Source organism: Vanacampus margaritifer, chromosome 20, assembly GCF_051991255.1.
Source record: "Vanacampus margaritifer isolate UIUO_Vmar chromosome 20, RoL_Vmar_1.0, whole genome shotgun sequence".
Lineage (NCBI taxonomy): Eukaryota > Metazoa > Chordata > Actinopteri > Syngnathiformes > Syngnathidae > Vanacampus > Vanacampus margaritifer.
Genome location: NC_135451.1, coordinates 14,206,543 through 14,234,531, shown reverse-complemented (window position 1 = coordinate 14,234,531; position 27,989 = coordinate 14,206,543). Strand labels below are relative to the sequence as shown.

Here is a 27,989-nt window from a genome sequence, read left to right as displayed (position 1 = left end):
TGAGCACCAAATCATTTTATTTAGCATACCAGCATTCCAAAATGTTTGAAAACCTCTTTCAGAGCGCACATCATTAAGGGATCATTTGAAGGCGGGTAAACAAGCTAACGCTAACCCAAGTAGCCTAACGTTATTGATTTCATTTGCGATCCAATTCAATGACATTTTTCAAAAGAATAGAACAGTTGGAGGTGAGGCGTTTAATTTCTTATTTCTGTTGAGTGAACGACTTGTGGCGTCGATAAGAGCAGTGCTAACTATTCCCTTATCAAAGTATCGAGTACTTCTGAGGGCTGCTGATACCAAGCACCAATGACTAAGACAAAAATAATAATCTGACATGGAGTAAGCAGTTTGACACATCGGTGAATCATCAGCTGTGTTAGAAAGAAAGGAAAGTCTTTGTTCACAATTAATTGTCATGAATCATGAGGTTTATTAAAATTTTATGTACAGTATCAAAAGTACTGCTCTGTATCGGTGAGTACTCATGAGTGAATACTTGTACTGGTATCGCCAGAAAAAAAAGAAGTGGTATCGAACATCCAGAGTACAATATAAGCATGTTAAATTGATCTTCCTAGCACTCCAAAATTAGAGGTCCCCCTACAGGCGTGGAGTGGCATTAGCTTGCTCGACATGCATCAAATTGTCTCCCTTGCCTTAGAAAGAGGTTGTCAAACCACAAAACGCACCCATGCATGGAGTCCCATAGCATGCGAAAGAGCAAACAAAAATAAAAAATATTATATAGTAACAGTCTATGAAATACTGGTGGAAAATAAACATATACAATCTCATTCATTGGACTTATAAAAATAACGAAATTTGTTTAAAATGTCCGGCGGCTTGCATAATTGTCGGACGGGATCTTCGTCGTCTTCATAGGCCTGAAATAGGACACGAAAAGTGGAGAATTAGAAATTTTAATATATTACAGTGGACAACGTTTTAAATATAAGTAATATATAAAAACATACAGACTATCAAGCGACCAAAATAAAATGTTTTTTTTTTTTTTATTGTAGTCTGAGATTTGAAAATTGCATTCTACTTGATTTATTGTTCAACCCTAAATTCAAGGGAAGACCGGATAAGAACGTGTCACGGTGGAGCTGGAAAATGAGGCTGTGAGTGTGTTGCCGTGGCGACGCGTGGGCCGGGACGGGGAGGGGGGGGGGGGGGGGGGGTGACGGTCGGGGCCTTCTCGTGATAGCCAAGCAGCAGCCTTCTCTCTCACATCTCTTTCCAGGCTGGCACGCGGCAAACTGCGGGCGGGCGAGCAGCACCTCGGCGGCCACAAGAGAACGACCGCAGACACAAGCCACAAAGCAGACAGACCCGAATCATCAGCGACTTCGCTCCGTCTGCGAGCGCGTCAAAGCCCCGTACCCCGCGTGACTTCATGGAACTGGGCAACGGCCTCCGTTTAACTCGCCAGGGTAATTGAATGAAATGAGTTTGGTGGCTTGCGCGCGCTTATTCGGGTAACACGTTCAAGAAGTGAGGTCATGAGCAGACAGCCAGGCTCCGTTTTGGAAACTAACGGTGAATATTTCTCAGGGGTGTGCGACAAATTCTTACCTGAAAAGACGGATCGCTTGCTGGCACCTGAGAAAACAAAAGGAGACCGCGTGGATACATAATAAACCACAATGACCCGCCAGTGAACTCAAGGTGCATCGTTACGGTTTATTCAGGGCCTGGAAAATAACATAATATTTATCTTGATCATACGTTTACAAAAAACGTATTCACTTATTTCATTCAAACGTATCAGAGTTAGGCTAACACACAACTAAGGTAACCTTTTTAGTTAAAAAAAAAATTACCCTGGCTGACAGCAGAAAACACCGTTTTTTTGGCCATTAGTCCCATTTTAAATCCATCTACGTTGCTACTGCGTTAGTTAGCACTAAGCTAATTCATAAATTCCATTTTGTTTGTTGCTAGCACAACGCTAGCTAGCAAACAGTGAGGTTTTGAGTTTTATTTTTTTAATTTATTTAGTGTTAATTAGTTTTCAGGGTGGTTCTGTTAGTTTTTATTCATTTTTTTTTAAATGCTTAGTTAGAGTTTTTTGGGGGTTAAAAAAAAAAAACTTGTGCGCAATATTTTAGAATTTAAGTGTGACACTTTCAAACGTCTTTATTCCGGTTAATGTTGAAATAAATATACTTAAAATCCCATTTAAAATCACCCCCAAAAGCTCATGTATTAATTTAATTACCAAATATTAAAACAAAGGACTTTTACGCTATAATTATAGTTAGTTTTGTAAACACAAAATGTAGTTTTAGTTAAGTTTTTTTTTATTTTTTAAAGCATCTTCATTTTTATTTTATTTCGTTAACAAAATTGTTTTTGTTTTTTTTTCAATTTTAGTTGCTAGTTTTTCCTCAACTAAAATAACATGGGCGCTAGCCGGCCAATTATTCCCTTAACTACTTCCGGGTGTCCGCTCGAATGACCCGCGTACGTCGTAGGTTAATTTATTTGTCAGAATGTCTGTAATAAAAATCCCTCATGCATTTTCCATGTTCACACAAACACAAATCAGATGACCACAAAATCCTTTTTTTTTTTTGTCAGTTTCTCCCACAGTGATGATTTCAACGTGGCTCTCCAGCGTGGCGGCCATTGTTGTCGTTATGTAAGATAAGCGACCGTCAGAGTTATGTTTCCACGACAACAGCGGTTGATTATTTATGTATTTATTTTTTCATCACGCCGGAATTCCACTTCGGTAACGTCAACGCAACGTTCGGAGGCGTGTTTTTTTTGTCGTTTGCGCTCGGGTGATGTCATGAGAGGCTGTCAAGGAAAGTTCACTGACTTTTGTCCTGCTCGGGCGGATCCATGATGTCGCTGTCCGTGTCGCTGGGGATGTGCCAAGGCTGCCGGAGGGCCTGCAACTGCTGGTAAAACTCATCCTGAATCACAGGCAGAGACAAAACACATACAAATGAGTAGGATGCCTTAAAAGGATGCTACATTGTAAGCGAGAAAGTCCTTTAAAATAAAAAATGATATGCTGGACTGGCTTTTCTCGAGCGCAAGACTTGTCGCCCGACTTCAAGTTACCGCCACAGAAACCCCACACGAAGCAAACGCACGAGATTCCCTCTGTAATAGTCGCCAATGTCCCCGCCGGGCGCGTGGCCTGTTGGAGCCCACGCTCTGACTCTTCCCAAAGCATTACGTCGGACTATGTTCCGTTTTATACACACTGGGTGTCCTGCTTGTCATTGTTTTATTGTTGGAATATAAATATGGAAGATTATTTCGGGGGAAACTTTGGTTGGACAGACATGATGAATATGATCTGTGAAAAAAAAAAATCAGTTTTTCCAATCAATTTTATATATGAGAAAGGCGTCCCAAGGAAAAGCAACAAATTTGAGAAAAAAGGCGAGACTTATGAGGTGTAAATCTTTTTTTTTTTTTTTTTTGCTCAAACAAATGGTAAAAAAAAGCATATAATAAAAATAGAAAATACATCGACTCAAATAAATAAATAAATAAAAATTTATAAACATTTAAAACACATAATTCTGATGATCATAATGATTTACCCTAAAAAAATAACTATTTAAAAATAACTTGAAAGTTCAAATATGAATATTCAAACCATAAAAAAATAAAATAAAATCTGTAAAAGGAAAAACTTTTTCTCAACAAAGTAAAAAATAAACGATTATTAATAATAATAAAACTGTTTGGATTAAAAAAATATTTGGGGGATTTTTTCCCCTTTAAACCCCCCCAAAAAAATTCTATATTTTTTCTTTAAAAAAAAAAGAAAATTTTTTTAGACCATCCTTTTTACCACAAAATTTTTTCCTCTCCAAAAAGTACATTTTTAAATTTGAAATTTTGCTAAAATAAGAATAAAAATATTTTAGCCCCACAAATCTCAATAATGAATAATTTTCCGTTTTTTTCAATATATTCATAAAAGACTATTAAAAAAAAAATTGTAATAAAAAAAAAAAAAGTCTGTATTTCGTGAAATCCCAATCCAATGTGGTCGTACCTCAGCCAGATAGGCCCTCAGGCTGGCCCCCAGGCTGTCGGTGGTGCTGAGCCCGGGCGGCGTCAGCAACGGTCGGGTGCGCATGGGCTGCCCGGTGGGCGTGACCGGGCGACTCCTGGACCTCCTGAACGTCACCTCCTTGTGAGGGTTGAAGCCCGAACGCAGGCTGTCGGGCGTCCCTGGCGTGTGCGTCCTGCTGCCGGGGTTGCTGTAGGCGCGACCTCCTGGCCGCAGGGACGTCGACCCGGGGCTGGCCAGGGGGAGGCCCGAGGCGCCCGCCTTGCCCGAGAGGCCGCCGCCCGGCGAACGGGGCCTGCAAAGGAGGCTGGTGAGGGGCAGCGTGTCGGGGAGGCTCCGGTTGCTGAGCGGACCGCGGAGGTGACTGCCGTGGGGGTTGTTTCGAACGGTCATCTTTCCCACTTCGGCTAGCTTGGCTAAGTCTTTTTCAACCTCTGTTAGAACAAAAAAGACATCCCGACTCAGCAGTGTAGAATATGCAATATATATATATATATATATTGGGGGTGTACATCTCTCCAATAATAGACAATATTACAAAAATCACAAAGGACTGACAGCAGCGGCTCTCTTAAGTAGCTGAAACGGCAAATTGCAACGCGGGCGACCTCGGCGGCACCAATCCAAAGATGAAACGGCTCTTAACGTGGAACGTGTTAGCGGCTAACGAAGACTTAAAAGCTCCCAATTAGCTCGTTCAGACGCCCGACGGGAGCCCGACGTCAGACGTGCGCAAATGAAAACCACGTGAGGGGATCTACCAATGGCAGACGACGCTTGCGACGTCCACGGAGCACTCGCTGTGTGGCTATCGTGTTAGCTTAAATGTTTCAAATAAGTGCGAATATGTGACAGATGGATGACTAACACGAAGGCTAATGCTAAATGCTAACAACCCCCACCATACACACACACACACACACACACACACAAACACACACGTACCAGCGAGCTGCTTGCCCATGCTCTCCAACTCCTTGGAGAAGAGGGGGTCCCCCAGCAGCAGACCACCGGTTCTCCCAGCTTTGAGATCAGCGTTCCAGACAGGCTGACGCTGTAGTGGGTGCGGGAGGGGGGAGGGGGGGGGGGGGGGCAGGGGAAACCAGAAAAGAGAGAAAGTGACATTTTTTTCAAAATAGTCAGCAAGCCTTCAATTAAGCTCCTTTCATATCATGTTCAGTCATTACTGGAAATATCGGAGCCGTATCTGCTGAGGGCGAGAAAAAAGGGAGGCTGGTATTATTTTTACGGGCTATATAAAAACCACAGGAGATGAAAGTGTGCAGTGCGTATGGAAGATTGCAGGGAAGCACTACGTTTCGCTTTGGCTTCCAATAGACAGTATAAAATCAACAGTAATCACACGCTAAAGCGGCAATCATATGAAACACATGTAGACTGGAACCTCCTTGGTGGTGCACAATGTGCTTGTGAACCACTACGCTGTCAATGACAAATGCAATTTATACTCGGGGACTGGTTGACGGTCAATCCTAGGATTAGTGGGAATGGGGAATTAATCCTGTGCAACCTACACAAAAGTCACTACGCTATCACTGGCACAGGTGGTCTCGTCTGTTTGCTAATCAATCCCAGGGTACTGATCCCACACCAGCTACACAACAGTCAGCTGTGTGAACAACTACATCGGAAAAGGTAGACTACACCCTGGACTGCTTGATAGTTAATGAGGATGATTAGGAATCATAAAATGGCTATGTGAAGCCCTATGATATGATTCGCAAACGTGGTGTTTGTGTATAGGATGTTGCGTTGGAAATGATCCTACACAAGATAAACAAAAGACAGCAGTGTGAACCACTACACTAAACTACCACTGGCGAATGTAGTCTACAACCTAAACTGGTTGCCAGTCAATTCCACGGTGATTGTAAATGGTGTTTTGAATGGGAACTAATCCCACGCCAGTTACACAAAACACAGCTCCAGTATGTGAACCACTACGCTATCACTGGAACGAGTAGTCTAGTCTACAGTAATTGCAAATCAATCACAGGGTGATTGTGAATAGAGTGTCAAATTAGAAATGATCCCACACCAGCTATACAGTACCAATGTCAGCTATGTGAACCATTACACCTCTATTGGCAATGGTGTCCTACAACCTAGACCGGTTGCTAGTTAATCTCAGGGTGATTAGGAATGGGATTTTGAATGGGAACTAATCCCGTGCCAGCTATACAAAACGCAGCCATGTAAACCACTATGCTACCACTGGTACAGTTAGTCTAGTCTAATTGCAAGTCAATCCCAGGGTGATTGTGAATAGAGTGTTGAATTGGAAATGATCCCACACCAACTATACCAAAGACAGCTATGTGAACCATTACACAACCACTCTGCATCTTTAGACTGGTTGCCAGTCAGGTGTTGAATAGGAACTAATCCCATGACAGCTACACATAAATCTGCTATGTGAACCACTACATGACAAAATCACAAATGATCCTATTTCCGTGTCAGCGCCCTACCATTGTTTTTACTGCCTCCGTGTGTGGTGTTTTGCGGTCGAATCGCACACGACATGAGTGATGAGGGGGGAACCCCCCCCCCCCCGAACCCCCACCTACGCAGCGACACTGTACCCCGCCGCACTCGTGCTGCTGTCATATCAAGCGAGCCAACAGCAGCGGCGGCTCCATTGCGACGCTTTCAATCCCAGCCAACGCGTCCATCAGTTTACGCGCAAGTAAATGCGTCGACTTGCATGTTTTCAACGGATGACGTCGTCCTTAGTTTAGCTGCGGCTTTGCGGGCTTCGACGCCAAACTTTAAAATGAAATAACATTAAGAAAAAAAAAATACTCGTAACAAAGGGGGCCAGGCGGCGTATGGCCAGATCGCCGTGGAAACGGAGCATAAAGCGTCACAACAGCGTCTGCCTTCTATCACCCGCAAGGCCTCGCATCACGCTCGTTTTCCTGCCAGCGCCCAACAAATGAGCAGTTTCCCCCTGGCAAGCTTCGTTTACGGCGCCGTCGCTCAGGCAACAAGTTTGATCCGAGCCGACAAACTGGAGGGAACTGGATCCGTCGGGATATTTTCTTGGATTTGCGCGGCATTTATCACCTTGAAGGAAAGGGGGAGCAGGCCAGACTAATAGTAACGGCCATTAACAGGTTTTACAACCTCAATTGAAGACATGTGCAACAGAACATGTCATCATTACAAAGAAATGTCCAAAAGGAATACGGAACAAATTGCATGAAATCACATTTATTTATTTTTGCCACTTTTTGAAAGGATGGCCACAGTTGCATAAAAAATAGTAAAAATCCCAAATTAAAATACAGTCATAATCCAATAAAGGATGTATCAAAACCGGACTTATTAAGATACGTTAAGTAAGACATTAAGTAAGTCCTCCTCAGCAGCAATTGGCGCTATAATGCAGCAGTTTGACACATTTGCAAATCATCATCTGCATCAGAAAGATAAGGCTTAATTCTTATTTTTTTGGGCATTGTGTAAAATGGAATTTTATACATAAAAAATACTAGGTGAGAAAAAAAGTGGTATCAAACAAATACAAATGAATAGAAAAGTACTTTAATAGAATTCAAGATAATAAAAGTTTAAATGTATTTTCTTCTTTAATACAGTATTGTAGTATTATTGTGTACTATGTTAATAAATACAGTACATTGAAAAGAGTATAATACACATTTTAAAAAAACATTAGTTCACAGGCTTATAATAAATTAATAAGAATAAAAAAGTAAATCCAATTTTATTTAAATACTCAATAAAATGAAATAATTTATTTTCTCCATTTTAAAAAAGTATTTTATGGCCCAAATATGTCTCCAAATAAATAGTTGAACAAAATAATAATAATAATAATTATTATTATTATTATTACATTGAAAACACACTGCATATTAAAAAACATTATTTCCCAGGCTTACAAAAATTCATAATAATTAAAAAGTAAATCCAATTTTATATTTAAATTATTTTGTAAAAAATGTACTCTATAAAATTCTCCATTTTAAAAAAGTAGTTTATGGGTCACTTATGGATCCAAAAAATTGTTAAACAAAGTAATAATAATAATAATAATAATAATAATAATAATAATAATAATAATAATAATAATAAGTACACCACATTAAAAAGTCATTATTTCAAAGGCTCATAATAAATAATGTAACAATAATTTAAAGTTAATGCAATTTTAGAAATAAGTCTTTAATAATGATTTACTAAATAAAATGACAATGAATTTTGCGCCATTCACAATGGCATTGTAAGTTTAGTAGTTCACATAGCTGGCTTCTGTGTTTATGCATCAGAGTTTTCCCCGTCCCATAGTTGGCCTCACATGCCGCCAAGACGGCGTCCCTTTTGCCTCATTAACCGCCTCCAAAGGCATTCCTCTCACTCTCGCTCTTTTGTTTTCATAATTGCCCCATCGAAGTGTTAGACAAGACTTTTTTTTTTTTTTAACAGTGTTTTGAAATCGAGAAAAAAAGGAAAAAGTCCCGTAGCCAGCCGAGACATGAACGCGTGTGCGCGGCAGATGCAGAGCGGCTCGACGCTAACTGGGAGCAGACCCAATCAAAGCGGCTAACAACGCCAGGCGTCGTCGTCCGCAAATGAAAGAAAAGCTTTTGATAGTATGTCACACGTTCATGTCGACCTGTAGAGTAGAGCCACTGCGCTATCTAGCACCTTATTTATCGCGTAAGCTGCTAATGTGTAGCATGTGCGAAACACAAGGTTTACTTTTACCTACTTAATTGCTTTGTGCCAGCTACGGGAACCACTATATTATTAATGGCAAAGGGAGTCTACACCTTGGATTGACTGCTCACCACAAATTGAGTGATTGTCAATAGGGTGCTGAGTGGGAACAACTAGGCAAAAGTCATCTATGTGAACCACTACACTTCCATTGGCAAATGTACTACTCACTGATAATCAAACACATTTGTGATTATGAAATGATTAATGAGTGGTGAACTAATCCCAAACCAGATATAGAAACATCAGCTTTGCGAACCACTATACTTAAAAATATAGACTACTGCACACAATGGTTTGAATCGGGTGTGAGTGTGAATTCATCCCATACCTGCTACGCAAAAGTCAGCTATGTGAACCACTACACTTCCAATGAAAAAAAGGTAGACTATGTCATCGTTTGAACGGGATGTTGAGTAGTAATTCATCCCATACCAGCTACGCAAAAGTCAGCTATGTGAACCACTACACTTCCAATGAAAAAAGGTACACTATGTCATCGTTTGAACGGGATGTTGAGTAGTAATTCATCCCATACCAGCTATGCAAAAGTCAGCTATGTGAACCACTACACTTCCAACGGTAGACTACTGCATACCATGGATTGAATGTAGTGTTCAGTGGGATTGGATCCCACCCCTGTTACACAAATTGTGGGGTACGTGAACCACTACAACACTATCAATAATAGACTACTGCACACTGTGCTTGCTACACAAAGGTCAGTTAGGTGAACCAGTACACTACCAATGAAAAAAGGTAGACTATGTAATTGTTTGAACGGGATGTTGAGTAGTAATTCATCCTATACCGGCTACACAAAAGTCAGCTATGTGAAGCACTATACTACCAATAAAAAAAAGGTAGATTACACCAGTGCTTGAATGGTGTGTTGATTGTGAATTCATCCCACACCCTTGCCTACTACACACAAAAATTGATTATTTGAACCACTACATTACCAATGGAAAAAGTAGTCTTCATCTTGGACTAAAGACCAATCAAATCTAGGGTGATTGTGAATGTAGTGATGAGCGGGAATTTAACCCCCGCAAAATCCAAAAAAGGTCACAAATGTGAATGCCTACATTATCAATGAAAAATGTACACTTCACTCCGAGTAGATTGCCAATCTATCGCAGGACGATTTTGAATTTGGCGTTTAAGTGTGAATTTGATCACACGGCAACTATGTGAATCACTACCACTACCCACTGCTAGAACAAATTCTTTCTATTCCCGTGATTTTCTTAGGGATACATTTTCAACCAGCATTTTTGCAACATATTGTGTCTTCAAAATGGCCGCCCTCCAATTAGCTCAGGGCGCTCACGTGACACTTACAGAGCTCGACACTTGAGACGGCGCCTCGCATTCCTGCAAGCGTCCCACCGCCGCCGCCGCCGCCGCCAAAGCGTCCACCCCGGGCAACGTGGCTGCGAGAAAGACGAGACGCCATGAAGCAGACGTGGAGACAGACGCGAGATTTTTGGCACTCACATGAGATGTCAGGCACGGCTTGCTCGGACGCGTGAGGACGTAGAGCGTCCCGGGACACGCTGGGGGCCAGACTGTCGCCCTGCAACCTGGACAACGATACACGCAATACGTCACACATAATACAACATGAATGCCAAACATGATAGGACGCAGGTTCTTGTTTACGATCACGCTACTTTTCACTCCGATTGCAATATGTTGCGATGAACAATAATTACGAAAGAAGATTAGTAGTTCAATAACCAATCGGTAAAATTTACTAATAAATTACGATGTAAATCAAACATATTACACCATGATGGAGTTCACTACAATTACAATGCAGTACGATTACAGTTCGCTTTTTATGCTCATCGTCAACTACAATTTGGGGAGACGGAATGTCCGATAAAATGAGTAGACAGCCAAGGAAGGAACCGTGATGAGGGTCGACAGTGATTTAAAAAACAACAACAACAAAAAAACATCAGACTGAGATGGAATCTGTCTGTTTACATGACATCTTCCTTTTTTTATTTTTGTTTTGATAAGAGTTATAGTTATGGCTAGCTCACGATTGCCCTGAGTCATCCTTTAGTCATGTTAGCATAATGCTAGTCGCTAGCTAGCAGCTAGCGCATGTAGGGATTGTTATTATTAGCAAATATTATGTTTATATACTATATGTGTTGTATATATATATATATATATATATATATATATATATATATATATATATATATATATATATATATATAAATAAATAAACTCGTTTATACAGTAAATTGTCTAAATGCGAAAACAAATACACAGATGTCAAACCAAACATACAGTCTTTATAAACTACGCACTTAAAACCATCCCGTTACATAAACTGCTAGCTCGCGATCACGCGATAACATTCATCCTGGTGCGGGACTTGTGAAAACATCCCCAACTGATAAGAACGGCGAGAAGACACAAGCACGGCGGCGCAGCCCAAACAATGCGCGCCGTGCGGGCGTATGACGACATGGCGTCGCCGTGACGACAGATAGCGCTTATCGCGGGCTGCCATCGAGGCGTCAAGTACACAGACGTACCTCTGTATGATGGAGAGAAAAGTCTTGTCGCATGTTCTGTCTAGTTTTACACTTAAATGGCTTAGTGGCTACGTGAACCACTACATTACTAACGACAAATGATTGCCAGTCGATCCTGGTGTGATTGTGAAAGTGATGTTAAAAGGGGAACTATCTTTTGTTGTGTGTGATTTGATTCCACATTAGCTAAAAAAAAGTCAGCTACTGTATGTGAACCACTACGCAAACGACTCCAGGACCACAAAGGCCTACCTGGCACACCGAGAGCAGATGTTAAGCGTAACTTTGGCCTGAGGTTCTGGATGGTAGGAGCTGCGTCCCTGACTGAACTTACAGCCGGATGGAGCCAACCCACTCACGCCTTCCATACGCAGGTCATCCAGGTCCTCTGTAAAAGAGACAAACTACATTTAGACAATGTGAACCACTAAACTGACAGTAACAAAGGTTGATTTCACCCTGGACTTTTAACTAGTCACGCTCAGGGTGATTGCGAATGAGGGAAAGAGGCAACACAAACATCGGCTATGTGAACTACTACATTACAGCAATGCGAACCACTAGACTAACAGTATCAATGATACCCTGGAGTGAGTTAAATGCTGGGTAATTATGAATGGTGTATTGCGTGGGCAGGGATTCTACAACAGCTACACAAGTGTGTGCGATGTGAACTACTAAGTTAGTGTAGACTTGCAATCTCAGGGTAAATATGAACGGGGACTTACCGTAATATGTGTCAACTGATACGTCAAGAGATACGCATTTATCCACTATCCCTAACCCTACTACATGATGGCAATGTGAATCACTACATCACAAAAGACTAAGATAGTGTACTGTAGACTGATACCCAGTCAATCTCAGGGTAAGTATGAATGGGATATTATGTGGAAACTGATACAGTACCTAAACCACTATGCAATTACCTGCTACGTGAACTACTACAAAATGGCAAAGTGAACCGCTAGACTGCCAATGGCTCAGGTTTGATTGCTAAATGAAGGTAAACACTACTCTGGACCGATTGCAAGTCCATCCCAGGATGATTGTGAAACAGGGTGTGGAGTGGGAACTGATCCTACACCAGCTACACAAACACACGGCCTCACCCACTACACACATCACACACTTTGATGTGAGTGGTGGCGGAGACACATTTGTTTGGCTTTGTAATAAAAAGCAGTATTCCAAAATTACGTTTCTTAATGATGTCTTTCCAACGGTGGACCCCCACCACACACACACACACACACACACACACAATGTGTGATGGGAATCAGATGTCGCCGCACACACATCACAGCTCTGTGGATTATGGAAAGTTTTATAGAAGTCGGTGTAAACCTTTTAACTGCCTCTAACCACACTTTTTATTTGATTATTGATTTTTCATTATTATTTTTTGAAGTCCAGATTAGGGCGCCGCAGCCGAGTTTGACGTCACAAAGTATTAGTCAAAACGCCTGAGTCAAGTGACAGCAGCCACTGAACTTTCAACAGAAAGAGACAGGTGCCAGCGAACAAGGGCGCCCTCTAGTGGAACAAAACAGCAATGCACTTTTATGCGCGATCCATCTACACCAGGGGTGCTCAAGTTCGGTCCTCGAGAGCCCCTATCCAGCCTGTTTTCCATTTTTCCCTCCTGCAGCACAGCTGAATCTAATGATCAGCTAATCAGCAAGCTTTGCAGAAGCCTGATAACGATCATGATCATGAATCAGGTGTGTTAGTGGAGAGAAACGTTGGAAAACAGGCTGGATGGGCGCTCTCGAGGACCGAACTTGAGCACCCCTGATCTACACAACAGATGGGAAATATGGACCTCAAAGAGCTATTATATTGAAATTTAAAATGTATCAAAAAAGTGAAGTCAAATACATTCCTCTGAATGTGGCAAAAAAACAACTGGTAACTTTTTAAATTAACGTCTGATTTTTTATTTTTTTTAAGAAAAAGATTGATTTTAAAAAATGCATGAAAAATACACAAATATTGGACTACATTATTTTGGAGGGAAAAAAAATGTAAACCTGATTGACCAATAAAGTAAAATAAAAGTACGAAGCTATAAGACAAAAAATACAAAATGCTAAATTAAAAGGGGAAAAAATGCAAATATATATACAAAATTAATTTGGCTGTGAAAAGTGGCTACTTTTTAAATGAATGTTTGAATTTAAAAAAATCTAAACAAATAGAAAGTAGAGATGGTGACGTTATTTTTCATTTGAATATTTTAAAAATATTTTTAGCATAAAGATAAATGAAAATATCTTATATACAAAGAAATTAAAAGAAAATTATAAAAGTATTAGATAAAAATAATGGCTAAATATAAGATTAATTAATTATAAGATTATTATACAATAGATTAGATGGGAGGGAAAAAATAAAAATAAAATATTAGATGGAATTGAATCTAAATGTAAAAAACAATACTTTTTTAAATTTGAATTTAACTGTTGCTTATAACTTTCCCCAAGTAACAGCGATGACACACATGCACCACTAGAGGGCAAACTACAGCTTCTAAATCCAGTTCTTCTCATGCAGCCTGTACATTGCCCAGCCACAATCTGCACTCAGATGCCCAAAAAAGAAAAGACAATACACAAATACAAGAAAGAGAGAGAAAGAGAGAGTGAGAGTGAGCAGGCAGTAGTCAACAGCCCAGGAAAGCCGATCAATCAGCCCTTCAGGGATCAATAAGAACAAGCCCGCCGGTCCAGGAGCCATCATTCATCTGTGGCACACATTCTGTCTTCCTAAATGAGCGCCACAAATCCTCCAGTGGCCTCCCACTGCCACTCGGTCTGCGCTCCGTAAAGTGACATTCAAAATCAACCATACGCGACGTAGGAAAAAAAAGTCAATCACGCCTTCTCTGTCCTGGCTGCTCAGTCCAATATGGCGTAAAGTCGATATGTCAAATAATAAACTTACCCAAAAGCTCCATGGCGTCGTCATATTCGTCGTCGTCCTCCATCTCGTCTTCGCCGACGGACGGCGCGGCACTGCGGAGCGGGTCCAAGGACTCGTGCGACAACATGGCCGCCAGCAACTTCCTGTGATGCTGCTGCTGCTCCTTTAGCCCTTTGCTGCCTTTGACCTCCATCTTGAGACTTTAATGGAAGACAACAGTTGTGATCTGGAAATGTTAGTGTGTGCTATATATATATATATTTAACATTTACTAAATAAGTATTTCTCACAGGTCAGAGGCGGCAAATCCAGGTCCAGAAATTAAAATTAAAAACCCAGCCACAGTGGCTTTAGCCCTAGCTAGCTAGCTCGCCAGCTAGCTAGCTCCCATGGTGCTCGTTTACCTGCTAGGGAGCTAGCTAGCAGCTAGCTATCCTGTGGCAGGGTTTTTACTTTCTGGACTTGGATTTGCCACCTCACAGTGTCACAAGTAAACGTAGACACATACAAACATGTACTATCTCCGCACTCAGGCTGCTAACTAAGTGATTTCTCTCCCAGCGTCCAGCAGCCTGATGATATTAGCAGTGTGTGCGCCACGCATGATTTATGGTTTCATAGCCTCATCCTCCTCTAATTAGTCACATCACCGTACAAATGATAACACACACGCACACTAATGTAGCAAAAGATGTAACAGTTTAAGAATGACGGCCTTGAGAGAGGTCGAGGAATGACGCGGTTTAGGGCGGCAAACGTTTCGATGACAAGCGCCGCGTGTGTACGATAGCCTGGGGGCAAAACACATTTCGTTTTCATTCCAAATGAGCTTGGCACCGGATAGCCTTTGAAATGGGATTATCACAGTAGTTCAGATGGAGGAGGGGACGAGGAAGAGACGGGGAAGGGACGGCTCCTCGGGCAGCACTCGTCTCGCTTAAAAAGTCCACTTGAAAGACTTCAACATTAGTTTTTAGGGATTTTTGGTGACGGTTTTCATTCAAGACCCTCAAAGTGACGGCGAAATTAGTGGGGGGAGCCATTTTGTGACAAAAACAGCAGAGAGGATTTGTTAAGAAAGCCTTTCAATTTTGAGGGCAAGCTATTTTGAGAAAATATTATTTATTTATTTTTTCGGGCGCTAGTTTTGAGGGAAAAAAATGTTTGGGTTAAAAAAAAATAAAGGAATTTTCAGGGAGCCATTTTCAGAAGAAATCTAAGAGTTATTTTGATCAAAGAAAACATCGAAGTAATTTTTAGCGCGCTATTTTAAGAACACAAGAATTTAGACAACGCTATTTTTAGAAAATTATCAAAGATTTTTCTGGAGCTATTTTTGAGAAAACATCAAAGAGATTTTTGAAGGGGCAATTTGAAGAAAAACATCAAAAAATTTTATGGCAAAGACATTTTTGAGGGAGCTGATATTTTTAGTTTGACAAAAACATTTTGGGAGTAATTTTGAGGGGAAAAAATGTGGTAAAAATTAATTCTTAACTCCCTTTTGTGAGAGTCATTTGAAAAAATTAAGTCATTTAACGATAAAAAAAGGGCATAAAAACAATAAGCAAATTGTTCATGGATCCATTTTGCTGGCACTCTTGACTATCTTTTTCGGAGGTTGACGACCAACCTGCCAAGGGGAAGTCCGTCCCCGCTCCAGCAGACGTTGTTTTTGACACGCGGGACGGGAGGCCGCAGCATCTCGGCGGCCAGCGGGTCGGCGTCCTCCTCGGCCCGACCCGTCCACTCGCCCAGCACGCGGGGCCGCAGCACCGAGTTGAAGCCGCCCAAGTTCTACGCGTGAATAACGAAACAGAATTGTTATTAAAAATGGAAGTTTGTGTATCATGATTTTATTTTTCATTGTGCTGCTTTCTGATGTGCACGTCTTGGCTACCAGGGGGCAGTATAACACAGACATGCAGTAATGCTCGAGAAGAAGACGTCACAACCAAGCATTTATAAGCTGCAGTAATATTAGTTTTTTTTTTTCATACCCGTTGTGTAAAGGGTTATAATAACCGCAACCATTATGCTAGTTTTGTTAGCATCTATGGTGTTTTGCACTGAGTATTTTATTTTTAAAATAAGATTGTAGTTATTATTATCATTATATTATACTATTTATATTTATTTTTAATCTTATTATTCATAATTAATTTATAACTACTTATTTATTCAAATAAATTTAAATATTATGGAAGTATATTGCATTGACTTGAAAACAAATGTTTGTTTTTTTTGCAATTTATTTTTGGGCTTTGTTTTTTGAAAAATCTTTCCTTTTTTTACTTCTTTATTTATTTTCTTTGTATTATTAAGTTTTTGTTTTTCTGATCCCCTCCCTGTTTTTTGGAATATTTTTTTTTCTGTTTTGCAAAAAATAATAATAATCAGTTTTTCAGATTTTGTTTTCATATGAATGCAATGAAACAAAAATGAATAAATAAAGTTTTACTTGACCATTTTTAGAGGGAAAATACTGCAAGATTAATTGTAGTTAGCTTAATGCTAACAAACAATGCAAACCACCATTGATATGTACACCGACAATATAACAATAATCAAAAGCGTGTACAGTGTTCACTTTTTTTTAAGCGCAATTTTACTTCTTTTTTCTCTTTTTTTACAGTAATGTACCTATTTTATAAAATTTATGAAGGTTTGAACATTGAGAATGCTGTCTTGAGTCAGCGTTACCGTTACCTGATCGATGTCATCGGAGGTGCCGATGCCTGCGAAAACAAAACAAAAAAATCTTAAACAGAAGGAAAACATCAAGAGTCCACGTGGTCTCGTCAGACCGTCCGCTTGATCCTGGATGGGATTTCCCACCAGGGATCTCACGGTGACACTGACGGCAAAGAAAGGTCGTCTGCCGCTTTTACGACTTGTACGTGTCAAGATGAATGAGAAGAGGTGAGCGGTCTCACTGCGAGAAAGACTCTCCAGAGCCCGGCCCAGCTTCTTGCTCTCCAGCAGGATGTGGTTGAGCTCGTCCAAGTCGCGGCTGTCCCGCCAGTCCCACGATGGACACTGAGGCACTGACCAAAACAAAACACAATGTCAACTCATGTCTGTCCATTTACTGTACATAAATAAAAAAGTGTGATCCTTGAGAAATGTGCGTTTTCACAAAATTAGCTTTTTGTACCACATCAAAACAGTGAATTTCAAAACTAAGAATCCATCACAGTCCTAAAAAGCTTCGCTGGGATGGAAGGACCGTACACACAAATCGGACAATCAGTCGGAGGTCGAGGCTCAAGTAGCTCGGTGCTACTTACACCGCGCAAGCTAGCTACAAGGAGCAATGAGCTTCGGCTGGCTAATGCTATAGCTAAACACACTGCCAAGTCAGTCGTCCTCACCACCGTGGCAACGAAAAAGCTTCACTTCTGTTCTGTCAAGTATCGTTCTCACGAAGGAATGACGAGGAAAGACAGAGAAGCCATGCTAATTGCTAAGCTAACATAAGACCGATGGCTAGCGCGTTTACTAGAGGAATTAAGTGATTAAGTGACTTCAGGCTGGAACCATTTTAAAGAACCGGCGGAGTGTCAAATAAGTTTAAAAATGTATTAATACAGTGTAAGAAATATTATAAAGTATTTTTTTTATTTTCTACAGTAAAGTCCTGAGTTTTGATTTTGACTTTTTGAGTTGCTCCTTAAATGAAGTCTTTGATTTGCAAAACTGCTTCACAAAGAAAAAAATAATATTTTGCGCCTTGCGCAGATTCCAACCTTAAACAAACATGCCTGTCCATCCACGCAGACGCCTACTATAAACCTGTTTTGCAAAAGTACAGTGGCCCTGAAGGGACAAACGTCCTTAACAAAAGTCCTTGCATCCAATTCACTCGTGTGATACAGCGAGCGACCGTTTTCACGGCTACGCCGTTGCGCCGCTTGTGTGCTAACGTCAAATCCGCCTTTCATTTTTCATGAGCTGCGCGCGCCCAAACACCTATGAAATGTATTTTTAATGTGATCTGACTCCCAAGTGGAGCCGCACCAGGCACGCGCGTCACCGCCAACAAACGTGCACGTCTCTTCAAGTTTCCTGTATTTTTGGTTTTGACCGTCTTCTCACTTCATAGCCTCGTTTTTTTGTCTGGGGTAGCGAGCCGCGCGCTGACCGCAACCTGAAATAGACTGCCGGCGCCGCGTTAAATTATTAAAATGGTCGACATGTTCCACATTTGACCCAGCCTTGGCGTCTCAAGTGTTTTCGACGCACTGCAGCACGCTCGCAACATTAGGTACGCCCAGACGCATCGGCCAATCAGATTCAACACAAAAAATACATGCAAACACTTTATATATATTTATATGCTGCACATTTAATGACAAAGAACTTATGTGTGAGAATGCGAGGCAACGCACTGTGACCAATTTCAATTCAAGATAATCGCATCAAATCAAAATCGGTGGGGCGTGTGACGGGGGAAACAAGCCATACAATTAGCACGGCCGTACTAGATTGTCAACGGCATCAACTAGGCGACTACTTACACGACTTGGATTCCGGCGAGGGAGGCGACAAGCTGGACACAGCCAGATCACTTTTGGACTTCTTGGGTTTCCTGGGGTGAATTTGCCACGGTTTGTCATTGTGGCACAGCTCCCGGCGAGTGTTTTTGCTTTCTTTTGAAAACAAAAAACAAAACAAAAAAACTCACACAAATGGAAGGTAACTATTAATACTTTGTTATTGTACTAGCCAATGCTAGCTAGCTCCTAATTTAAAAAAAAAAAAGAGCAACATTTCGACACCATATGCGGAACTTGTCTTTTTTTCCTTTTTTTTTTTAAGACAATGTATGTGTGTTTCTTATACCCACCCGGGGAGCTCTGGGCCCACAGCGCTGCTGATCCGGACAGTGCTCGATGCATCTTCCCCGGGCTGTCTTGTTTGCTCTGGAGGTGGTCGATGAGGAAAGGGATGGGCCGGTCGGGGGTCTCGCTTATTAGTTTAGTCATCAACTCCTGCATGGACGCAGCAAAGCACAAACAGAAATGTAAAGTAAGGAAATGCTAAAAAAAAAAATGCTGATAGCGAGGATGCTAACAGCTCGCATGGATCAGTTTTGTGACGACTGCGGTGACAAAAAAATAAGCGTTGAATGCTAAAATGCTAACAGTTGGTAGGCCAACAAATACTGTAGCAATATATGCTCTTGAGTGTGGTAAGGCAGACCAATTGGAAGTCTAATGAGACTGGGGGAAAAAAATGCTAACATGCTAACAATTAGCTCTTTGACTGCCAAAAACGTTAAATAACGTTTAGTAAAATCCTATGGAGGAGTGCCAAAGACGTTAAAAGGCGTTTTTTTTTTTTTCAAAACAGAGGTGAAACTAACCATTTTCTATTGTTGATTACTGAAAAACGGAATAAGGTAGAAACAAAAAAAAAATTCTGATGAAAGATGAGAGTCCAATCTTTCATTTGGTAGTATGTGTGTTTCCGTAGTCCAAACGCATAATTTTCTGTGGACCTTGAAAGATCAGTCAAAAATGCTTAAATCGGCTGGCACCCACGGCATCCCTTTTCTGAAAACGTCTGGCAATCAAAGAGTTAGTAAGCTATAATGATATGTAATATAAAAATCTAGGACTAAAGTAAGTGCTATAAATCAGGCCTGGAGGATTATATTCCACCAAGTAATTAGTAATCAGGTGCCAGTTCAAATGAGAGGATAAAAATGCTAACAAGCTAACAACTGAACTGCCGTAGAGAACACGCTAACAATTGGTAAGCTAAGGTTAAAAGATACAACCTTGAGTAAATGAAATGCCAAGGCAGACCACAAGGATTACACTCCGCCAAAGTTGTCAGATACTTGTTGTAATGAGACTGGACAACTGGTAGGCCTATACTAACATATATGGACAAAATGGCAGATTACGTCACATCAAATAGTTAGTTACTAACTAGCATGTCTGTTAGCCTGCTAACATAAAATAAGACGACAACTGTTGCTCTGAAAGGCAAATCGTACGTTTTTTACATCACACCAAGTCGTCAGGTTAAGAAATGCTAACATGCTAATTGTCAAGCTAAACGGTGAGCGGTCCAAGTGTCAGGCTACACAGTGAGGGGAATGAACTTTGCTTGACCCGCTTAAGTCGTTCAGACTGAAGCGTTCCAATGTGCAAAGCCAAATCCATCAGTTGAAGGAATGTCCCTCAGACTGACTGACTTCAAAATCTACAGGCAGCTCACGTCTGTACTGTATAAAAAAAATAAAATAAAATAAAAAGACAGCCGGTCGTGTGCCAGCGTATATTGATTGCACGTCCCATCTGGCGTTCCGACTGAGCTAATGCAGCGGCTACTATGACATCATAGCCCAAGACAATAAGCATGTCAATCTGATCAATGTGAGAGAAAAATGCATTTCTATACCCAAGTGGTCGTCGAGTTCCAACGAGAACGAGGCAGTTTACATGTGCACGTGCAGATTATAGTGCGGCGGTAATTGAATGTCTGTCAAGAGACGTCGGGGGGGAGGGGGGGGGAGATTCTCAACGACAGCCTTGACCCGCTACATGGTTGACCCGAGGGGAGAATAGAAGGTCAAAATATTGTAGTCTACCTCGTAGTTACCATAGATGAATCAACACCCTTTTCATAGCACTTTAATTGACTGGCAAGTTGCAACCAGTCCAGAGTGTTTTAATTGGTAATGTAGTGGTTCACATAGATGACTTTGGTGCAGTTGGCTTGTTTTCGTCTAACTTCCCTATTTAAAATCACGCTGAGTTTGGCTGGTGATGAGGCCAGGCTGTCGTCTACTTTTGTCATAGATAATGTAGTGGTTCACATATCTGACGTTTCATGGGATTTAGCTACATTCAATTTTCCATTCACAGTCACAGGATGGTTAACAGGCGCTCAGTCTAGCATGTAGTCTACCTTTTTTCCGTAGGTAGTGTAGTGGCTCACATAGTTGACTTTCATGAAACTGGCATGGAATCGATCTCCACTCAATGCCCCGATCACAATTGCCAAATGATTTGTCCTGAGTGTAGTATACCTTTAAAATTGGTAATATAGTGGTTCACATAGATGACTTTGGTGCAGTTGGCTTGTTTCCGTCTAACTTCCCTATTTAAAATCACGCTGAGTTTGGCTGGTGATGAGGCCAGGCTGTCGTCTACTTTTGTCACAGATAATGTAGTGGTTCACATATCTGACGTTTCATGGGATTTAGCTACATTCAATTTTCCATTCACACTCACAGGATGGTTAACAGGCACTCAGTCTAGCATGTAGTCTACCTTTTCCGTAGGTAGTGTAGTGGCTCACATAGTTGACTTTCATGAAACTGGCTTGGAATCGATCTCAACTCAATGCCCGTTAACAATTGCCAAATGATTTGTCCTGAGTGTAGTATACCTTTAAAATTGGTAGTATAGTGGTTCACATAGATGACTTTGGTGCAGTTGGCTTGTTTTCGTCTAACTTCCCTATTTAAAATCACGCTGAGTTTGGCTGGTGATGAGGCCAGGCTGTCGTCTACTTTTGTCATAGATAATGTAGTGGTTCACATATCTGACGTTTCATGGGATTTAGATACATTCAATTTTCCATTCACACTCACAGGATGGTTAACAGGCACTCAGTCTAGCATGTAGTCTACCTTTTTTCCGTAGGTAGTGTAGTGGCTCACATAGTTGACTTTCATGAAACTGGCATGGAATCGATCTCCACTCAATGCCTGTTAACAATTGCCAAATGATTTGTGAATTAGTCCTGAGCGTAGTATACCTTTAAAATTGGTAGTATAGTGGTTCACATAGATGACTTTTGTGCAAATGGTGTGGAATCAATTCACATTCAATGTCCCATTCACAACTGCACGACTATTGACTAGCAACCAATCCAGGGTGTAAAGCACCTTTGTCTTCAGTAGTGTAGTGTTTCACATAGCTGACTGGCGCGGGAATAATTCCCATTGGAATTTCCATTCACCATCACCCTGGGATTGACTAGTGATAAATGAAGCATGTAGTCTACCTTACTGGAATTTATATTGTAGTGGTTTACGTAGTTGAGTCGTGAAACTGGCATGGAATTAATTTACACTCCGTGCCCCATTCATAATTGCCAAAATCTTTACTGGCAAACTATCTAGAATGTAGTGTACCTTTGCCATTGGTAGTGTAGTGGTTCAAATTGATGATAAATTTTGTGCAGCCGGCACGAGCTCAAGACCGATGCAAATTCCACGCGCAACTTGTAATGTTCAAAAATTGATGAATCAATTTATGATTGGCCTCCATCCCTCGAGTGAGTGAAACGTACAATTCATCGCCACGCTCGTCACGACCGCACAGTCTAGCGCAATAAAACGCAGACATGCTCTCATCATGACTCGTCCTTGTGTGAAACAATGCCTCTCCGCTATGATAACAACTGTCAGATATAGCGGGAGAGGCGCTATCTACCCGTTTGTTTGTCACTGTGGCCACAATTCATGCCGGCTGGTGTAAAGTGACGCGCTAGCGGGTGATGGATGCTTATCATTTGGAGTAGGTGGGGAAAAAAGAAAAAATGTCATTAGAGGAAGAAAGATGTAACGAGACATCCGGCTGAATGTGTACCTAAAAACGACACCACACATCATGCGGCTTCTTACATCGGTTTCAAAACCTTGGACGAGGTCCAATGGGTGGAGTCTAACTTCCCCATGGATAGTGTAGTGGTTCAACACACATAGTAGTACTAATACTACTACAAGTACTATGGCTGTCATTGACCATCATGACGAGAGCGAATGTAGGTCAAGGTTTGTTTTGCGCATGAGTCAGTGTACGATGCCACACGGATGCTAACGCATTAGCATGCAGCCTTCGTCCTCCTCCGGGCCGCCGTCCTTCCACAAATCACATCCTCGCCGCCCTCTGCCCAAACCGTCCTCGCACTGGACCGGCTCCATCTCGCTCTGTGACAGATCCTCTAAACTCTCCCATGATGCACCTGGCCTCGGGCTGTACGTAATTACTCTTTAAAGCTGCTGTCAGAGCAACACCTCCAATAAAAATAAAAAAAGTGATCAAATTCTTCCCCCAAAACAAGAGGGAAAACTTTCCTCCAGCAATATGACACACACACACACTATGAAAATAAACATTGCATTAAAAAAAAATAAAACACTTAAACTTGCTGGTGTTGAACATATTTTTTTATGTGTCCACCCTGTTATTATGGAGTCTTTGGCTCTTTAAGAAACTATAACTTTGGTTTTCAGCCACATTATGACCACCATTTTGCCTTTCTTCACTGGTGGCTAAAACAGTGGATGGTTGAAAAAGAAATATTTGTCCTTGTAATTTTCAGCACATTTGTGTGTAAATGTGTTGCCACGCTAAATATGTCCACTCTGTCATAGTTAACTATCAATTGAAATTCCAACTTTGTTTATCAGCACACTGCTGACTGAATCATGTTGCCAAGTGAAGGCCCATCATGTGCTCATAAAATGCTAAAATTAGCCAAAAATATCCACCCTGTCATAGTGAAATATCATTTGAAATGTAAAAAAATTGTTAAACATCACAGCTGGCTTGCTGACCTAATAATGCCACCAAGTGAAGATCCAGCATGTGCTCATAAAATGCTAACATTTGACAAAAATGTCCACCCTGTCTGTCATAGTGAAATATCAATAAAAATTTGAAATGTTAAACATCACAGTCAGCTTGCTGACTAAATCATGTTGCCAAGTGAAGGTTCACTATGTACTCATTAAATGCTAACATTAGCCAAAAATGTCAACCCTGTCATAGTAAAATAGCAATTGAAATGTAAAATGTTTAAAATGACTGAATCATGTTACTTAGCAAAGGTCCACCATGAGCTCATTAAATGCTAACATTAGCCAAAAATGTCCACCCTGTCATGCTGAAATAAAGTGAAATTTAAAGTTTGTTAAACATCACAGCGGCTTGCTGACCTAATCATGCCGCCAAGTGAAGATCCAGCATGTGCTCATAAAATGCTAACATTTGACAAAAATGTCCACCCTGTCATAGTGAAATATCAATAAAAATTTGAAATGTTAAACATCACAGTCAGCTTGCTGACTGAATCATGTTGCCAAGTGAAGGTTCACTATGTACTCATTAAATGCTAACATTAGCCAAAAATGTCAACCCTGTCATAGTGAAATAGCAATTGAAATGTAAAATGTTTAAAATGACTGAATCATGTTACTTAGCAAAGGTCCACCATGAGCTCATTAAATGCTAACATTAGCCAAAAATGTCCACCCTGTCATGCTGAAATAAAGTGAAATTTAAAGTTTGTTAAACATCACAGCTGGCTTGCTGACCTAATCATGCCACCAAGTGAAGATCCAGCATGTGCTCATAAAATGCTAACATTTGACAAAAATGTCCACCCTGTCATAGTGAAATATCAATAAAAATTTGAAATGTTAAACATCACAGTCAGCTTGCTGACTGAATCATGTTGCCAAGTGAAGGTTAACTATGTACTCATTAAATGTTAACATTAGCCAAAAATGTCCACCCTGTCATGCTGAAAAAAAGTGAAATTTAAAGTTTGTTAAACATCACAGCTGGCTTGCTGACTGAATCATGTAGCCAAGTGAAGGTCCACTATGTGCTCATAAAATGCTAACATTAAACTAAATTGTCCACCCTGTCATAATGAAATATCAAATGAAATTTGAAACATTTGTTACACACCACAGTCAGCTTGCTGGCTGAATCATGTTGCTAAGTGAAGGTCCAGCATAAGCTCTTTAAATGCTAACATTAGCCAAAATGTCAACTCTGTCACAGTAAAATAGAAATTAAAATTCAAAATATGTTCGCTAAACAGCAAGAGTCAGCTTCCTGACTGAATCATGTTACTAAGCAAAGCTCCAGCATAAGCTCTTTAAATGCTAACATTAGCCCAAAAAATGTCCAACTTGTCATTGTCCACCCTGTTATCAAGTTCACATATTTTGCACTCTGTATGTACATTGTCGAAAAATACATAAAAAGAGTCTGAGAGAAGTTGCAACGTCTCATTGAATACACCAGCATTCTGCCTCTCTCTCAACGTAGCTCAAGCGCCAAATAGAATTTTTTTTTTTTTCCAGGGCATTACCGCTGAAAGATTTACAGCTTCGTTTCACGCTAAGATGAACCTTTCTCTGTGTCTTTTGCAAAAAAAAAAGACCCCTCATCAAGTCACGCTTTACCGCTCCATCGTGCTTTACGGCGGAGGATCTCTCCAGGGTTTTCCCCGCACGGGCTTCCTCCGTTTTAAACCCAAGCTTATCTCTTCCACGTCGAGGAGGATGAAAGATACCGCCCGTGCACGTCCCAGGCCTGCGTTGGGCAAGCGTAAAGTTGAGCTGCAGTGAACTAATAGTGCTCATTTGTCTGGTTTAGAGGTAAGTAGAAAAAGAAAAATGATGCCAATTAGCAGTAAAATGGGAATCAGCCAATACGTTTGACTTGAGCTTAATTGAGAAAACTGCACTCTGCTGTTATTGATGCTGTGACTTGATGTGTAAATGGGCCGGCTCAGCATCCCATGGTTGGTATGCGCTAGTTTTTTTTTTTTCTTGAAATAAACCCACCTACAGTATAATGTCAAACTAGATGAAAACATGTATATAGTTGTAAGCAACGTGTGGATATGCGACAGAAAAATCTCTTGTGTAAAAGTAAACGGGAAGAATTTAAATGTACAACCATGGCGTTCCTCAAGGTTCAATGCTAGAACCACTAGAATTGACTTTTTTTTTTTTTTTTTTTTTTTTTTAACAAGATAGGAAAATTTATTGAAAATACAGATTATAAAAAATATATAGTGCCAGGACTGATTGAATATACTTTTTTTTTTTTTATTCTGTTTTTCACAACAATTTCATTCATTACTAAACACAAAACTCTAGGTCGCAAATGGCACAGCTGACGTCATGCAGTTCTTCTTGAGACTGAATCAACACACTGGGACTGTGTGTGTAATGAGTCTTGAATGGACATCAGGGGTGTGTGTGTGTGTGTGTTGCTGAAAACGCACACCTCTCTCACATCTGCTTAGCATGCGCTTCCTGTGTGTGTGTGTGTGTGTCGTGCTGTTACCAGCTGAATGCGCTAAAGTGTCATATCAGCACTTTGTGATTATGTTAGCACACACACACACACACACACACACAGCTGCAAGTGCATGTGTGACCAAACCGTGATGGAGCCGTTTGTCTTGTCTTGCTTTAAAGCAATAAAATGTGCAGAGTGGTCACACATAGGTCCAACTAAACAAAAGGCCCGTGAGCAAAAAGCTGCAGGTTCGATGACTCTATCCCCGATCCGTACCACAAGGCACAAATAATAATGCAGAAAACATGAGCTAATTCAAAAAACAAACAAAATTTGAATAAATAAAAATAAAAAAAAGGTATGCATTTATATTTGGGTTAGACCCCCCCCCCCCCCCCAAAAAAAAAGGAATGAATTAATAAATCTATTTTAGGCACAGGGCACATAAAAATGTAGATTTAAAATGAGCGAGCCAATAATAACACAGTCAGAAAATACTGAAAAATAGTTCATATTTAGGTTATTTTAAAATGTATGGTAAAAGGTCTAATAATTAATAAATTAATTAATGACGATGAAATGTAAAGAGGTTTTAAAACAGGAATAATGGTCAGGCAAGTACAAAAGAATGATTTGTTTTAAGTATGCAAATTGGAATAATCATTTCAGGCCCTTCTAAAATAATGAAAAAAAAATTGCAATTAGTAATCTAAAAATAAATGTGTAAATTCAGTATTGCATGAAACAAGAGACAATTTTATATGCATTTAAAATTTGCTGTCCAATAATTAAAAATTATTATTAAAAAAAAATGAAAATTGCAAACTAAACAAGTAATTATAAATATCACTCTAATGGAAAATATTTCAGACAAATGGCCCAAATAAACCTCAATATATATATATATATATATGCATTAAAAACAAATACAATAATGTTCTAATAAATGAATTCACATTTAAAACACACAAAAAAACATGTAAATCTTCAAAAATTGTGCCTCACTAATGAAGCCATTTACCAAAAAAAAAAAACGTTTTCAAAACTGATGAATGCTGCCAGCAGTGCCAGTGTGCCCATGAGCAAGGCACCACTAGTGACCCCCCCCACCCCACCCCAGCAGTTATTGATATCTATATGAATATGATGAACAAGACAAGTACGCTACAATAAGTTCAAGTGCACTCACCTCGAATAAGGGTCCAATTTTGTTCTTCTCCAGATAGGACTGAATCCTGGACTGTTGCGGAGACGCCATGGAGAAAGTGCCTAGTGGGAGGGAGGGAGGGCGCTGGGAAGGGGTGGGGGTGGGGGGGTTCTCCCGTCCCTCTCCGAAGAGCTTTCAGCGGGATGAGTTCGTCCGCTGAGCCGCCGCCGCCGCCGCCCCCGCCGTCATTCGTCCTTCAGGCGCGGAAGACCCGACGCACCGCTGGCTGCCACCTGCCCGCCGCACGCTCCACGCAGCCCGGCTGAGGGTGGCGCTCGCTCGGCCGGGGATCATCTCCGGCTCGGGGCACCGGCTGGCTTCCTCTCGCTTCCGGCGGCAGCCCCACCAGCGGCGGAGATTTCCAAGTCTTCCCGCCCCCCACTGTGGCTGGATGCGCGCGT

The 27,989-nt window shown here is 40.8% G+C and overlaps 1 protein-coding gene across 3 annotated transcripts; it reads right to left on the bottom strand.

Annotated features, from left to right (window-relative positions):
* c20h8orf34 (chromosome 20 C8orf34 homolog) lies at positions 1–27,971 on the bottom strand. Of its 3 annotated transcripts, none has more exons than XR_013289662.1 (15): positions 27,571–27,971; positions 19,157–19,301; positions 18,828–18,959; positions 17,244–17,354; positions 17,017–17,045; positions 15,941–16,104; positions 14,329–14,507; positions 11,635–11,770; positions 10,322–10,407; positions 10,166–10,257; positions 5,000–5,108; positions 4,037–4,488; positions 2,837–2,933; positions 1,585–1,703; positions 1–890 (listed from the first exon to the last, which is right to left on the bottom strand). XR_013289662.1 is itself a non-coding variant. In XM_077554131.1 (15 exons), the coding sequence occupies exons 1-15, from the start codon at positions 27,637–27,639 to the stop codon at positions 883–885; spliced, it is 1,836 nt and encodes a 611-aa protein (XP_077410257.1). In that variant the 5' UTR covers positions 27,640–27,971; the 3' UTR covers positions 1–882. The 3 variants fall into 3 exon arrangements, 2 of the variants coding, with proteins under 2 accessions (XP_077410257.1, XP_077410258.1); XM_077554131.1 differs by having other exon boundaries at positions 1,585–1,611; XM_077554132.1 differs by lacking the exon at positions 27,571–27,971 and adding an exon at positions 21,232–21,298 and having other exon boundaries at positions 1,585–1,611.
* Positions 27,972–27,989: the final 18 nt, after the last annotated feature.